Raw genomic sequence first — 15,824 nt, forward strand, 5'->3', positions numbered from 1 at the left:
AGGGTATATAAAGAACTCAAAAAGCTAAACACCAAATAAAACAAATAGCCCAATCAATAAATGGGCCAAGGACCTGAAGAGACACTTCTCAGAAAATGATGTACAGCAAAAGAAACAATCTGAGGTGAATAGAGAGCCTGCATCTTGGGAGCAAATCTTTACCCTTCACACATCAGATAGAAATATGTGAAATGAAAACTAGAGAGGAGGCAGAGGTCAGCGTTTCTATGAATAGGTCCACAAGATACTACTCGTCTAGCTATGTAGAAATTGAGAAAATAATTTTAAATCTTTGGTCAATAAAAGAGGTATTTTCTGACCAATATTTAAAATGTTTTAATTGTACTAAATTCAGTTTGTTTGGTGCAATTATGACACAGCAATTTATAAAAAGGAGGACATGATCTAATAAAATCACTGTTGTAAGGGGCTAAAAGCATGCAATGGAGGAAGGATAGCATCTTCAACAAATGGTGCTGGGAAAACTGGAAATCCATTTGCATCAAAATGAATCTGAATCCCTGTCTCTGGCCATACACAAAAGTTAACTCAAAATGGATCAAGGAGCTTGATATTAAATCAGAGACACGGCATCTGATAGAAGAAAAAGTTGGCTATGATCTACATACTGTGGGATCGGGCCCCAAATTCCTCAATAGGACACCCATAGCGTAAGAGTTAACAACTAGAATCAACAAATGGGACTTACTCAAACTAAAAAGTTTTTTCTCAGCAAAAAAATAAGAGATAAACAGGGAGCCTACATCCTGGGAACAAATCTTTAATCCACACACTTCAGATAGAGCCCTAATAACCAGAATATACAAAGAACTCAAAAAATTAGACAATAAGATAACAAATAACCCAATCAATAAATGGGCCAAGGACCTGAACAGACACTTCTCAGAGGAGGACATACAATCAATAAGTACATGAAAAAATGCTCACCATCCCTAGCAGTCAGAGAAATGCAAATCAAAACTACCCTAAGATACCATCTCACTCCAGGAAGATTGGCAGCCATTAGGAAGTCAAACAAGTGCTGGAGAGGATGCGGGGAAAAGGGCACTCTTGTTCATTGCTGGTGGGACTGCAAATTGGTGTAGCCAATTTGGAAAGCAGTATGGAGATTTCTTGGAAAGCTGGGAATGGAACCGCCATTTGACCCAGCTATTCCCCTTCTCGGTCTATTCCCTAAAGACCTAATAAGAGCATGCTACAGGGACACTGCTACATGGATGTTCATAGCAGCACAATTCACGATAGCAAGATTATGGAATCAGCCTAGATGCCCTTCAATAGATGAATGGATAAAAAAAATGTGGCATTTATACACAATGGAGTATTACTCTGCATTAAAAATGACAAAATCATAGAATTTGGAGGGAAATGGATGGCATTAGAGCAGATTATGCTAAGTGAAGCTTAGTCAATCGTTAAAAAACAAATTCCAAATGACCCCTTTGATATAAGGGGAGTAAACAAGGACAGGGTCGGGACGAAGAGCTTGGGGATGTGGCTCAAGCGGTAGCGCGCTCGCCTGGCATGCGTGTGACCCGGGTTTGGTCCTTAGCACCACATACCAACAAAGATGTTGTGTCCACCGAGAACTAAAAAATAAATATTAAAATTCTAAAAAAAAAAAAGATTTACATTAAACAGGGATGAGAGGTGGGAGGGAAAGGGAGTGAGAAGGGAAATCGCATGGAAATGGAAGGCGATCCTCAGGGTTATACAAAATGATATATAAGAGGAAAGGAGGGGTAAGACAAGATAATACAAATGGAAGAAATGATTTACAGTAGAAGGGGTAGAGAGAGAAAAGGGGAGGGGAGGGGGGATAGTAGAGAATAGGACAGACAGCAGAATGATGTGATACAGCAATCTGTATACGGGGTAAAGTTGGGAGTTCATAACCCGCTTGAATCAAACTGTGAAATATGTATTAAGAACTGTGTAATGTTTTGAACGACCAACAATAAAAAAAAAGAAAAAAAAATAAAATGAATGGTGTTAAAGTAAAAAAAAAAAATCACTGTTGTCTTTTTATTCCCCAATGTGTGAACATATCTCCCTTACTACAGTTATCGCCTCACTTACATTTGCTTGTATGGTTTTCCCCAGCCTTACTTGGCCTTTTCAGCACAGTGCTTGGCAAATATTTCCTAAGTATTTGCTTAATAAATGAGTAGAAGTTTCCTAACTTTTCATTTATTCTGTGTTTGTTTCTCCCATAAATACTGGGAATATATTTTGAACTGCTTATATTTTTACTAGATGCCCTACTGGTAATTTATATCTGATTTACTAACCCAATGAGTAGACTTGCTTTTTTTCTTCCTGTATCATCCACCTTGGGTAATGTGACCAGTCCTATTGCTATTGAAATGATTCTGGATCTAGAACCTTTCTTATGAAAATCTGAAATAACAAAGAAGTATAATCTATTGATACTATGGCTAAAAACCTTGTTATTCAAAAACTTAAAGCTTTCTTATCTCTGGGTTTCAATATTATTATAGGGTTTTGACTTTTTCCCTTTAGTTTTTTCATTGGGATTAGATATCACATGATATAGCTATTTAAATTCATTTTTATATAAAGTTTATGATTTGTTTCAGGACAATATTTTCTCCTTAACTTTAAATTGGTTTACTTCATCAAAAATAAGAAATCAATCCAATGAAGTTCTTTTTATAGTGTTTGACAATATTTGTGAAGGTCAGGAGAAATGGCTAAGATACAATTTGGAATTACTGGTAAAATTGTTTTCTGCCTTCCACCAAATTATTCGGACTTGAAAAAAAAATTTGCGTGTAATGTTAACTGGCTGGTATGATTGTGTTGCCTGTAATTTCATAATGCATTTCATTGTATAGAGCTGGCAAAAAATTTGAATAAACTACTAGGTTTATTTTTCCCAACTGGTAGATAATGAAAAGCCTTTTGTGAGTGTAATTCTGTGTAAACTCATTTAAAAATTTGTACCTAAAGAAATCTTAACCTTGGCCAGATCATTTGTACTTTTATTTTTTGTAGAGTGAAGGTTGTATCTGTATTATCAGCCTCATACAGACTTAGCATGAAATTGTTTATCTACTCATAAAATGATCTGATATATGAAAAACAAAGCTTCTTGGACAACTGTCTCATGCAATTCTAGAATACATTGCATAATTCAAACAATGTTAATGTATGCAAAATATTTCAGGTTTGATTTCCAGATGATAAATTGAATGCAGGTGTTCATTGTTTACCTAATTGTAAGATGGTCTATTTTGTTTCTACTTGAAATGCTCTGAGCATAGCTCTAACAGCAGAGTGGGAAACCTGTGCATGCATGCCTTTGATTTACTTTTACTCTAATATATATATTGTTCTTTGTTGGGCAAACTTCCCAGGCTGCCTTGCCAAAACAGTATTGTGCATGATGTTTAGGCTGGAAGGATATGTAATCAGATTATTTGTACCCACAGATCGTTACATGATTACCATAAAACAATGGTTCCTAACTATTTTGTGTTCTAAAATCTCTGAAAGTTGTGGAATCCTTTCCCAAGAAAATAATTGCATTATATGCCAAATGTTTTTCAGAGGTGGTTTTCAGTTCCTGTGGGTCATATTCATTTGCCTCATGTTAAAAACCCTGCATATTTGCATACATTTTTTATGGGAACATAAACTGAAACCAACTTTATGGAAGACAGTTTGGAATATTTATCTAGTTAGAATACACATACTCCTGTTTTTGAACATTTATCTAATTTTGTTCATTACTCAATCCTCATTAAACTTACTAGGAAGAGATTAAAAGTGACATAAACCCTCAAGGACAAGAATAGGAGAGATGACAATGACAAAAAAATAGCTAGAAAGCAAATGAATTAGTGGTGACAGGCTCAGAAGATCTGAGAAGGCCAAATTGCAAGCAAATGGTGGGGCAAGTGAAGAGTTGTCTGCTGTGGAATTCTCAAACTGCAGACTCTGGCAGCGTCAGGAGACCTCTAGAAGTGACTGGAGGGGGCAATATAAAAACAGTTTGTTAAAATCTTGAGTAGAAGTCTGATCTCTAAATCACCTTCCCTATTCTCTGACTCCTGAGCGTGGCAAGTTGAGGGGAAACACTGTCTGTGCACTGGGAGAATGTTGGCTTCAGTGAGGGCCTGAGTGTCTTGCCAGAGCCCATAACTCACACCACATGCCCTGTGACTGCTGAAAGGGGTAGGGGCATGGCTTCTCCCACTCAGCAGCCAGTGCACTGGTGACATAGCTTTCTATTATGGCAAGGGATTGGAAGAGTTTTATTTGGGGAACTTCTTCTAAGAAGGAAGATCTAAAAATATTAACCTCAGAGGGTCCCATAAACATCTTAAAACAGTCACTCTATGGAAATCTATTGGAGAATTTATTCCAGGAAAATGTCAGTTAAAGGAAAATTGCAAAGAATTCATGAAATGTGGTATTCATGATGGAATAAAAATGAGGTGTCTTCCCAAGATGATCTTGGAGTCCTAGGGTGATCACTCTTCAATTGGCAGAGGACAACAACTAGTCCAAGTTGAAAAATGTTAGAAGAGTCAAAGGCTACTTTTTCATGAATGTAAAACTGGTGACATGCCTTATGTGCTAGAACACTCAAGAGTAGATTTAGCTTGTCTTTAATGTGAGTGAGTCATAAGCATATAGAAGTCTAACCATGTGAAACAAGATGATCTCTAATCAGGAAAACAGTTATTCAAGAATTTTAGTTGTATATGATTCAGTTATGCTTTAGTCAGTGATGTAAATTACACAGTCAATGATGTAAATACTCTAGATTTACTCAAGTATGATATCAAACGGATGGGAAATTGGAAGTGTGAAAATGTATTGTAGTGAGGTTGGGAGGAGAAAGGAAAATAATTTTTCTTAGATAATATTTATTTATTTCTATTTTGCTCATTATCTCTAACATAAGATAATGTATGGTAGGTAAATTGCCATATTCTTCATCCTCTGAAAATGGTGCTTTACTTTTGTACCCTTGCCATGGCCTCCAGGTGTATGAAGTATCTTTTGATTCTGGATATGCCTGCCTGACTTGCTTTGAACATTGGATTTTGCCTGATATTATACAGAATAGAAGCTTACTTCTTAGAAGTAAGCTTAGAAGTCTGTGCTGCTGGGTCTGTCATCTTGTGCTGCTTTTGTTGCCACAAGAAGGTATACTATTGGTTGCCCCCCCACCCCACCCCAGTCTCAACTGTATAGCAATCACGTAGATCAGAGCTCCTGTAGGTCTGCAACTTGAAGCAGAGCCATTTCTGCCATTCCACAGCTATTTCAGTGAAAAGTAACTTTATTGAAGCATGACACTGAGATTTTCTGCATTTTTGTTACTCGGCAAAAGCTGACTGTCAAACGTGGACATGTATACTAGAAAAGTCAGTTAAAATGAGGAATAGCAATTGCCTCCAGGGAAAATAAAATAGGGTAACAGATCTGGAGTGAATGGGATTAACACTTTTTCCTAAAAAATTTTCTACAGATGTTTGGTTCTTTAAGCCATGTATGCATGTATAAGTGATGTGTGAGAACTGGAAGTTAAGAAAGATGTTTGATTTGAGTTGATAAAGAAGATCTAGTATTGGGATAATGGGGCAAGGAGGTTGGGATTGTGATAAAGTTCTTCAGTCTGATAACTTTTTAGATTGCAACACCACAGTTGAAACCCATGTCTGCCTGATTCTAATATCCCTGTCTAAATTGAAAAGAGTGCCACATATTCACTCAGTGTCTATACAACTCTACTAATTAAGCAAAATGTTTTAATGTGTACAGTTTGCACATATCTGGTAGATAAAGTTGTATGTTAACATGAGAAAAAAATATGGGTTTATCATAATGGTAGCCAGATTTAATATTTTTTATATAGCAACAAAACATAAATGCTAGTCTTAGAAGGGGGGGTAGTTAGATTTTAAATGTTCTGCCACTTGTCAACAGGAAATCAGATTGATTGGTTGAAAATATTAAATATTTTTGGAAACAAAACCATAACTCTTGTAAGGATATAGTTTTTGGGACTCTAACATTCCCTGCTACATAACATAATATACTACATAAACATTATATAATTAAGGCAAGAAGTAATGACAGGACAGTGTATAAGTAGCAGAAGGTAAAAATAAAGTCTTGATGCCAACTATCTCTTAATCTTCCCTTCCAGAGGCAACCAGTTTCTTCCAAGACCTTCCAAGGAATTTTATTTAATGGTACCAGGGATTGAAACTAGAGGCAATCACTTGAGCCACATCCCTAGCCTACTTATTTATTAATTTAATTTATTATCTTTCTAAATTGCTGAGCCTGGCCTTGAACTTGGAATCCTTCTACCCTAGCTTCCTCAGCTGGGATTACAGGCTTGTGCCCCTGTGCCCAGTGAGATTCTATTCATTCTTACCCTCTTATCTGGTTTCTCATTGTATTTCCCATGCAGTAATCACCCTGAGACTTCAGTACTATTATAGAAATCCCCTTTGCCCCAGTCCTATGTAGTATATATGCTTTCTATATCCCATGCCTTTTCTTTTCTCATCTTTCTCTCCTAGTTTTGTTGACTACCATCTTACGTAGTCTCCTGAGAGCACATGTAGACTTCTAGTTTCTCTTCTAGCATGAAAGGAGTTTAGAAGTTATTACTCCATCTTCACAGCATGTAAACATGTGGAACACACTCAAAAGAAGACTCTTGTCTTCAGGGACAAGTTTGCCCTGTGACACAAGTTAGGGAGATAGGTGAATGAAGTGAATCAGAATTTGCTGGAGTATGAAATTTAGCTGAGAACAAGTATCGGGGTAGGAAAAACTAAACTGTAGTTGAAGCATTGCTGGAGACGTGTCTGATAGTTAACATTGGGAGGACCTAGTCATAGGCATACCTCTGTGCTCTTAGGATTTTTTACCCCCAGGAGCTTGATGAAGTTTTCAAACTAAATACTGGAGAAAAATCCTTTTGTGTGTCCTACAGGGGAAGGGAAAAATAATTATTTTGAAATATGCTAGAATATTCTCAAAAAGGCTGATCCCTCAAGAGAAACCAACATGGAGAAGGGAAATACCCAACTCCAGCCCACTGTAGTCATGCTATGGGGGCTAGAGCAGGAACTGAGCACTACTTGTGAAGTTCATAGTCCAGAAAGACAGGCTTTCTAAAAGACTGAGACCTAAGCATACAACTGTCTAATGCTGTCCCTTTCCCCACATGATTACCACATGACAAGAGTCCTAGTTACCTTAGTTGCTTTATCCAGTGACCAAATCCAGTTATCAAGAAAACATTTTGAGCATATTGAGAAGCAGAAAACAGTTTCAAGAGACAGAGAAAGTACAAGAACCTGACTGAATATTGACAACAATGTTGGAATCATTAAACCAGGATTTTAAAACTACGATTAATATGCTAAGGGCAAACTCTTATGGTTAACCGCAACCGGAACAGATGAGCAAGTTAAGTAGAGCATTACACATGTATTTGAGTGATCTCTGCTTACAGTGTCCTTATGCCTGAGGATAAAACTGTTTTAACAGTTTTAGGGGGCCAACTTTGAGGGGTGTGTTAGTTTTCCATTGCTGTAACAAAATACCTGATATAAACAACTTGTAAGTAGGGAATGTTTAAATTAGCTCATGGTTTTGATCTATGCTTGGTCCAGGTGCTTTGGGTCTATAGTGAGACATTATATCATTGTGGGAGGGCATAGCAGAAGATGTGCTTCATTTCATGATAGCTGAGAAGAAAAACAGGAAGAAACTGGGGTCCCAACATACCCTTCAAGAGCACACCCCAACGACCTAAGTTCCTTCTAGGCTCCACTTCCTAAATTTTGGTTCCAACACTTCTCAATAGGTCCACTCTATGGTCTGGGGACCGACACATGGGTCTCAGTGGGACATTCCAGATTCAAACTGTAGTAGGGAGGCAGGTGGTTTGCAGTGTCTGTGTTTGTCATGAGGGCTATCACTTAACCCCATGTTGGACAATGTCAAAAATTTCAACAAACACTGAAACCACTCATTCATTGTAAATTTTCTTGACTAAAATTACCATCTTGCTGGTTTCTTCCCATTTGTTCTTTGTTCTTATTCGTACTTTTCCCCTTTTTCTGCTTGATTGCCTTTGGGTTAATTTTATATTTTGAATGATTGTGCTTCATCAGTATTGACTAATTTTTAACTTTTTTTTTTTTTTTAGTAATTGCTTCAGTGTACAGTATATACCTAACCACCGTCTTTAAATAACATGATACTACTTCATGAAAGCCCAGTAAGAGAGCTCTAGAGAAGAGTTTACAAGTGCATATGAACTCCTTTTGTTGCTCCTAGAGTTCTGTGTTGTCTCAGTAGCCTCCACCCAGTCTTGAGCAAATTCACTCAAATTTTTACCTATTTCTTCTTACCTAACCATATGGCACCCAGGTTTGCTTGATTTTGTGTTTTGAAGTGGGTGAGTTGGTGTTTGCATCCCTTCTCCTTGGGAGGCTTCTCTTTCCTAAGGTTTTAAGGCTTTTTGGTCTTTCTGTGGCTACAGCTTTGATGGACTGAAGAAAAAGTTGTATTTTTGTAGGTCATTTGCTTTTCTTATTGTTTAGATGTGGACATTACTTTTTTGTATATCCTAGAAAAGAGCAGAAATCCATAATCAATGTTCTTTAGAAATAGGAATTCAGACTTTCCTAAGTGTACACTTTTTGAATTTACCTTTAAAGAGAGGTTTTATTTAAAAAAATGACTCTAAACCTCCTAAATAATCTATGTAATAAATCCAGCCTAATCTCTGAGAATGACTAGCTTCCATTTCCTATATATTTCATATATTCTTGAACTATATTTGTTTTCCATTGACTTGACTAGCACAGTGCATGGCTGGCAGGGGCACAGCATCCAGGATGTTTCCCACCTGAGACAGGAAGGGAGTACCTGTTAAAATGAGATTCTCTCAATATGCATTTCATGAGCACTAGTAAGGCTTTCTGCAGATGTGTTCATTATCTTGGTAATATAGTGAGTGAGGAGAAAAGTGAAGCTCTTTGCTAATTATCTTTGGGATTTAATCATGTGGTGAGGACAGAACTGTGTTTATTAGATAAACATCTCTTTCACTCACATACTACCAAATAATATGAGGATGCTGAAAGTACAAAGCAGAGTTATACCAAGATTAATTTCAACTTATTGAATGCAACTACTGTTAATACTATTGTATTAAGAATACCTAGGAAAAATCATACAGTATATACCAAAAGATGATGTAAGTTGTGACTCTTCTGGTGAAATAGAGACTGTATATATTTGGTTTCATTTTCTTGTTCAATCCCTTTGCAACCCACTACATTCAGGATATAAACTCCAGGACAATAAGACACATTTCACCAAGGGTGCTAAATACCATATTCATGCTTGTTACTTTCCTGCAGTCCTCTTAATGGTCACACTCTTTCTTAAATATGTAAACTTAAATATGTAACTATCTCAAACCTCTGTATCTTTGCCTGGCATCTTTTGCTTGCACAGTATTCCCTCTCCTACAGTCTTTATGATGGAGATTGGAGACCATTGCCTCTGATGGGCCTTCCTTGGTGCCCTCAAGCAAAATTATTTTTTCCATTGATTGCTCTGTAGATACTTATCTTGTGCTGTGAATTACATTCTCTAGCCAATTACTGCCTGCTTCCAATTCTAGACTTGAGTTTCTTGAGTACACAAACATATGACATTAACCATTGTATAGCTGGTACTTAATACAGAGCTTGGAGACATGAGAGTCAGTGAGTATTCAGCTGAGTTATAATATTGCATGGTTATTTTTCTTTATTTAAAATTTTTTTGGCAATACTTGCAATTGAACCAAGGGCCTTGCACATGCTAGGCAAGCACTATACTGTTGCACTACCTCTCCAGTCCCTATTACTTAGTTGTTTTGATGGTTATGCTTAAAATGCTTAAAAATGTTATTTGTATTTTACTGAGTCTGGGAAAATTACATTCTTAATACCATGAAAGACTGAGCTGTTTCTATGTTTAGAAACAAAATTTAAATATCTTATGCAGCATATGTTAATGTTTTAAATATTAAGCTGGTAAGTCCCACCATCCCTTTTATGGAATATCTAAATATCTCAAATTTAGGAACAAATATGCCATTTATGGTCTAACACATCTAATTTTTAGTCTTTTGAGAAAAGTAATAGGTGAATGACTACTGTTAATATTCATTAATATTGATAATAAATTATAAGTGCTTGATTATGACTTCCAGCCTATTTTAATGCATCTGTTTCAATTTCATTCAAACACCATTAAAAACTTGGGATTTTAGAGGGTTAAAATAAGAGAACTATGACCTATAAATGTCTTGATATAAATATAAGATAGGAAATTTAGATAAAGGTTTGCTAAATTAAGATTTCTGATGCACTAATTCCTGAGTCATATCTTCAGGCATTTTTTAAGTGGGTTTGGAAAGGTAACTTATAAACAAATAAAGTATTTATCCAACACCAGAGACTACTAAGGGAGCTCAAAACCATTAAGAATGATTGTAACATTTCTATTAACTTTGCTTTTGCTTGTTAGGGGATAGACAGGATAATTCTATAATACAATCAGTAGCTAATTAAATGGTTTGTGAATTTTCTAGGCTTTTCTTTTTGTTTCAATTTTTACCAAATAAAAGACTCATTTTATTTAAAATTATATTGCAGTTGGTTAACTTTGAGTTCTTTTCTCCCTCCTGCTCCATTACACACCAGTGTAGTGACTATGACTTGGAATTCGGAACCGAATGTTTACAGTTGGCTCTAAAATACTGCCACATTAAAGCCAAACTTGTAGAAGGATCACCTGACCTCTGGAAGGTAAGAGATGTTTTTTTTTTTTTTTTTTTTTTGTTCTGAATCTTCTCTGCTTGTGTGTGTACATATGTTTTTACTTAGATTTTAAAATGAGAACCTTGAAAAGGATTCAGTCTCACTGGGTTTCCTGAGCCATCAAAGTGTGAGATATAAAGAAAATTTACTCTTTTAATTCAGACAAGTTCCATTTTAGTTCATAAGTTTTGTTTTCTCCATTTTTTGTTGTTGTTCTGTATATATAGCCTCTTATTCTGATCACCCAATTGAATTAATACTGCAACTCTGCTGCCATAATAGAAAAGTTTCCTCCCAAGCCTGGGTGGTGGCTCCAAGTAGGTTGAAAGTATACCTGCCACAGTTTGGACCAGTGGGGCAGTGGCCAGACCCTCTATTGGCCCTGCATGAAGAATTGGACTCCTTTCCCTGGTGAGGCCCAACTCTTCTAACACGAAGTTTTGTTCCCTTGTAGGGGATGAAATGATTGCTGGAAACAAGTTAGTAGCACTGTTTACCCTACTCCTTCCTTTTGAAACAGGCACATTTTGCAGGGTGGCTTGCCCTTGTTTAATAGGTCCATAGTATGTTTCCTCATTGAGGCTATATGGGTCTATAGTATATTTTCTCATTGAAATTTAGAACAGAAAGTTGTATTGGGTATTTTCTGAGTAACAAGATGGCCCTTGCTGCATGCTGAGGTTGTCTCAGACAGCCTCACCAAAAATATTGGTGGGTTTGGATTGGTTGCCTTGCAGAAAAAAATGTGTACATTATTGTTTCTCATTTAAGGACATCTAAATGTTATCAGCCCAGCAGCTGAGCACTTTTCATTTTATATTTTGTATAGATGGCTCTTGTGGGCTTCTCTTGGTATGATTTTTGAGCCCTTCTCTTGGTATGGCTCTTTAGGGATGATTGCTAGTCATCTCTGATTTAACCAGAAGTCGAAGAGAAAACTCTGTTCAGCATCGTGCATCATACTTACATATTATCTGCTTACTACTAATAGAGAACTAGCATAGTTCTATTAGTATGCTTCTAAAATTTTTGGTGACATAAATAGTAATTATGTGGATTTTTGGCAATTACCTATTAGGTGTTTTGTTAAAGATCTAGATTCACATTAGCACTACTCTCCCGGACTATCTTGCTAGACCTAATTCAAAGGCCCTGAAGAAAAGATGAAAAGTAGCAACTCTGAGGCACTGCATTGTTACTAATATGTTAAATATCTCTGGCCTCAATTTTGTCTTCTGGAGGTGTGATTATTTACCTCTTATGGGTACTCTAACCACAAAACAGTCAAGTTTATAGATAAAAGGGAAGCTTCACATTGCTCTTTGAATTTTCCACTCCATCTTCACAAATCTGTTTTATTTATTTTTGTGAAGTGCTTATATTTCTTCACTGTCTCCAGCAAGAGAATTGGTCCTCAGACAGCTTGACTGCAACATGTGGCAGGTCTTTCCACAGTGCCTCTGTTGGCACCATTGATGAGTCATTTAGCATGTCCTGTTTTGTGGGTTAAATGATCTCTCTCAAAAAAAGTGTTAAAGACCTAAGTCCTACCACCTGTGAATGTGACCTTACTTGAAAAGCTCTTTGCAGACATAATCAAGTTAAGTAAGATCACACTGAAGTAGGGTAGGCCCTAAATCCAACATGACTGGTCCTTATAAAAATAGCAGAAGAGACACATGCAAGGAGGATGTCATGTAATGATGTGAAGCATCTGCAAGCAAAAGAATGCTAAGGATTGTCAACAGTCACCAGAACTTGGAAAGAGGCCAGGAAGGGAGCTTCCCAAAAGCCTTCAGAGGGAATTTGGACTTATCTACACCTTAGTTTCCAACTTGCTGCCTATAGAACTGAGAGAGAATGAATTTCTGTTATTGTAAGCCATTAAGTTTATTACAGTGCCCTCTGACATACATGGCCAGGGGTTGACATACTCTTTTAGGCCTCAAGTGAATCAGGATCATAGTATTACTTCCTGAACCAGGACAAAGACAGAGAGCCTGACTCCTAAGTATGAGATTTGAGTAATGATGTGCATCAAAGGGATTTGAACAGGCCTGAAATGTGGTAGCCTGGGCAAAATGTCCTACTAATCACTGTGTCAACTTTTAGATGCCACATTTCTTCTGAGTGAGATGAAATTATTGTGAGTACAAATATTTCAGGTATTTAAATTTCATTTTCCTTTTTCTGCCTCCCGTCTTCTATCTATGGTGTTTTTTTTTTTGTTTGTTTTTTTAAATAAGCTGTTTAGCCCTTATTTAATTCCTCTTGGTGGCATTGTATGATTTTCCTTTAAAAACTTAAATTCTTTTTGTGGTATGATTTTTTTTTGTAAATGTAGAGTATTTGTTTAAATAATAGCAATGGATATATATTTTGGAATTAGTATAAAATTTGCAAACTAACATCAAAAGTGCTGCCATTTAAAAAATGTGCCTGAGAAATCTTAGTGATGCCAAACTGCTAAAATTGGTACTGGATGTAGGGCCAAGTACCTGGAAATGAGATTTGGAAGGCTGATACAGAGAAAGTCATGTTTGGATATAATTGAGGCACTTCATGACCACAGAACAGTAAGGCAGGAGAAGATACTGAATTATCGAGCAATCTGCCAGCTCGGAATTCATGAACTCCAGAGTAATGGAGAATGACCAGAGATTTCTGATGATTGCATATAGGACTATTTTAACTATAGTCTGAAGTTGGAGGATGATTTCCATTTTAATTTTTTGGATCTTTAAATATCTAAAATATTTCAATTTTTTGGACCTCTAAATATAGAATCATTTCATCATATATATTTTAGAAAAAGTAATGCAAAACGGAGACATTCAGGGTCAACGCCAACCTTCCTGGTGTCTGAGGAAACCAGATTTTTAATTTTTAAAATTTTTCTAATTAGTTATACATGACAGTAGAATGCATTTTTGACACAACAAATTTGTTTTTTGTGCCTTTTTTTTAGTATGACATAACTATATTTATGTGGGTTTCTCTCTTTTATTCTGTACCATTGGTCTACATGTGTTGGTGCCAATACTGTGCTGTTTTGTTACTATGGCTCTGTAGTATAATTTAAGGTCTAGTATTGTGAGGCCTCCTGCTACACTTTTCTTGCTAAAGATTTCTTTGGCTATTCTGGGTCTCTTATTTTTACAAATGAATTTTATGATTGCTTTTTCTAAGAAGAATGAGATTGAGATTTTCATAGGAATTGCATTAAATCTGTATAATGTTTTTGGTATTATGGCCTTTTTTACAATCTTAATTCTGCCTATCAAAGAGCATGGGAGATGTTTCCATCTTCTAAGGTTGTCTTCACTTTCTTTCTTTAGTGTTCCATAGTTTTCATTGTGGAGGTCTTTCACCTCTTTTGTTGAATTGATTCGTAAGTATTTTTTTTTAAATTTTTTTAAGCTATTGTGAATGAGGTAGTTTTTTTCTAATTTCCTTTCAGCTGATTCATCACTGATGTATAGAAATTCATTTGTTTTATGGATGTTAATTTTATATCCTGCTACTTTGCTGAATTCATTTATGAGCTCTAGAAGTTTTCTGGTGGAATTTTTTGGATCTCTAAATATAGAGATCCAAAAAATTCTATCCCTTTTTTTTTCTATCCCTTTTTCTATCCCTTTAATTTCTTCTAATTGTTCTGGCTAGAGTTTCAAGGACTATGTTTAATAAAAGTGGTGAAAGAGGGCATCCTTGTATTGTTCATTTCTTTGAGGGATTGCTTTTAATTCTTTTCCATTTAGAATGATGTTGGTCTTGGGTTTAGCATAAATAGATTTTACAATGTTGAGGTATATTCCTACTGTCCCTAGTTTTCTAGTGTTTTGAACATGAAGGAGTGCTGTATTTTATCAAATGCTTTTTTTTTTGAGCAATTCATTATCTCATTTAATAGGTAACAACTACAATATGAAAAAGAAAACTTAAAAATAAATAACAATTTATCTCAATCAAAGAGAAATACAAAATTAATTGTTAGGGAGTTGGATATAAAAATTCAGTTCAGTGAGTGACAAAATCAGTTGGTGAACTTGATTTATTGTTTGGATTGTTTACTGCAAATCTTGTTTTGGTTTTATTTTTGTTGTGAGGAGGAATCTCTAAGCAGAGCAAGATAATATTGGAAGCTGCCAGCCCTGGGTTTAGTGGATCAAATGCTTTTTTTTTTTTTTTTTTAACACCTACTGAGTTGATCATATGATTCTTGTCTTTAGGTCTATTAATGTCATAAATTACATTTATTGATTTCTATATCTTGAACCAACCTTGTATCCCTGGGATGAAACCCATTGATCATGGTTTACTGTCTTTTAAATTTGTTTTTGTATGCAATTTGTCAGAATTTTAATGAGAATTTTTACATGTATGTTCATCAGGGATATTGGTCTGATTTTTTTTTCCTTCATGTGTCTAGGTTTGGTTTTATTATCAAGGTGATATTAGCCTCATAGAATGCATTTAGAAGTGTTTCCTCCTTTTCTATTTCATGGAATACTTTGAGGAGTATTGGTGTTAATTCTTCTTTGAAGAATTTGGCTGAGAATCTGTCTTGTCCTGGGCTTTTCTTGATTGGTAAGCTTTTGATGGTGTCTTCTATTTCATTGCTTGAGACTTATCTGTTTAAATTGTGTATGTCATTTGATAGGGTAGGTTTGGGTAGGTCATATGTGTCTAAAAATTTGATGTTGTTAAGATTTTCTATTTTATTGGAGTACAAATTTTCAAAATAATTTCTAATTATCTATTGAATTTCAATAGTGTTCATTGTGATATTTCCTTTATTCTTCACAAACTTTTTGAGTTTTCTATAATTTGAGTTTTCTCTCTCAGGTGGCATGGCTAAGGGTTTATTTTCCTTTTTTCAAAGAACCAACTTTTTGTTAAACATTTTGAGACAAC

The 15,824-nt window shown here is 35.7% G+C and overlaps 1 protein-coding gene across 9 annotated transcripts in view; it reads left to right on the plus strand.

Annotated features, from left to right (window-relative positions):
* The window catches only part of Crppa (CDP-L-ribitol pyrophosphorylase A), a 287,503-nt gene that overhangs the window by 70,005 nt on the left and 201,674 nt on the right, over positions 1–15,824 (plus strand). For 7 of the 9 annotated variants that reach the window (XM_078040033.1, XM_040291723.2, XM_078040031.1 and 4 more), the window contains one exon: positions 10,791–10,895. The exons of the other annotated variants lie outside the window; for them this stretch is intronic. In XM_078040033.1, the coding sequence (XP_077896159.1) occupies positions 10,791–10,895 (105 nt within the window). The remainder of the gene's footprint in view (positions 1–10,790; positions 10,896–15,824) is intronic. 9 annotated transcript variants of the gene reach the window in all.

This window comes from Ictidomys tridecemlineatus, chromosome 2 (genome assembly GCF_052094955.1).
Source record: "Ictidomys tridecemlineatus isolate mIctTri1 chromosome 2, mIctTri1.hap1, whole genome shotgun sequence".
Classification (NCBI taxonomy): Eukaryota; Metazoa; Chordata; class Mammalia; order Rodentia; family Sciuridae; genus Ictidomys; species Ictidomys tridecemlineatus.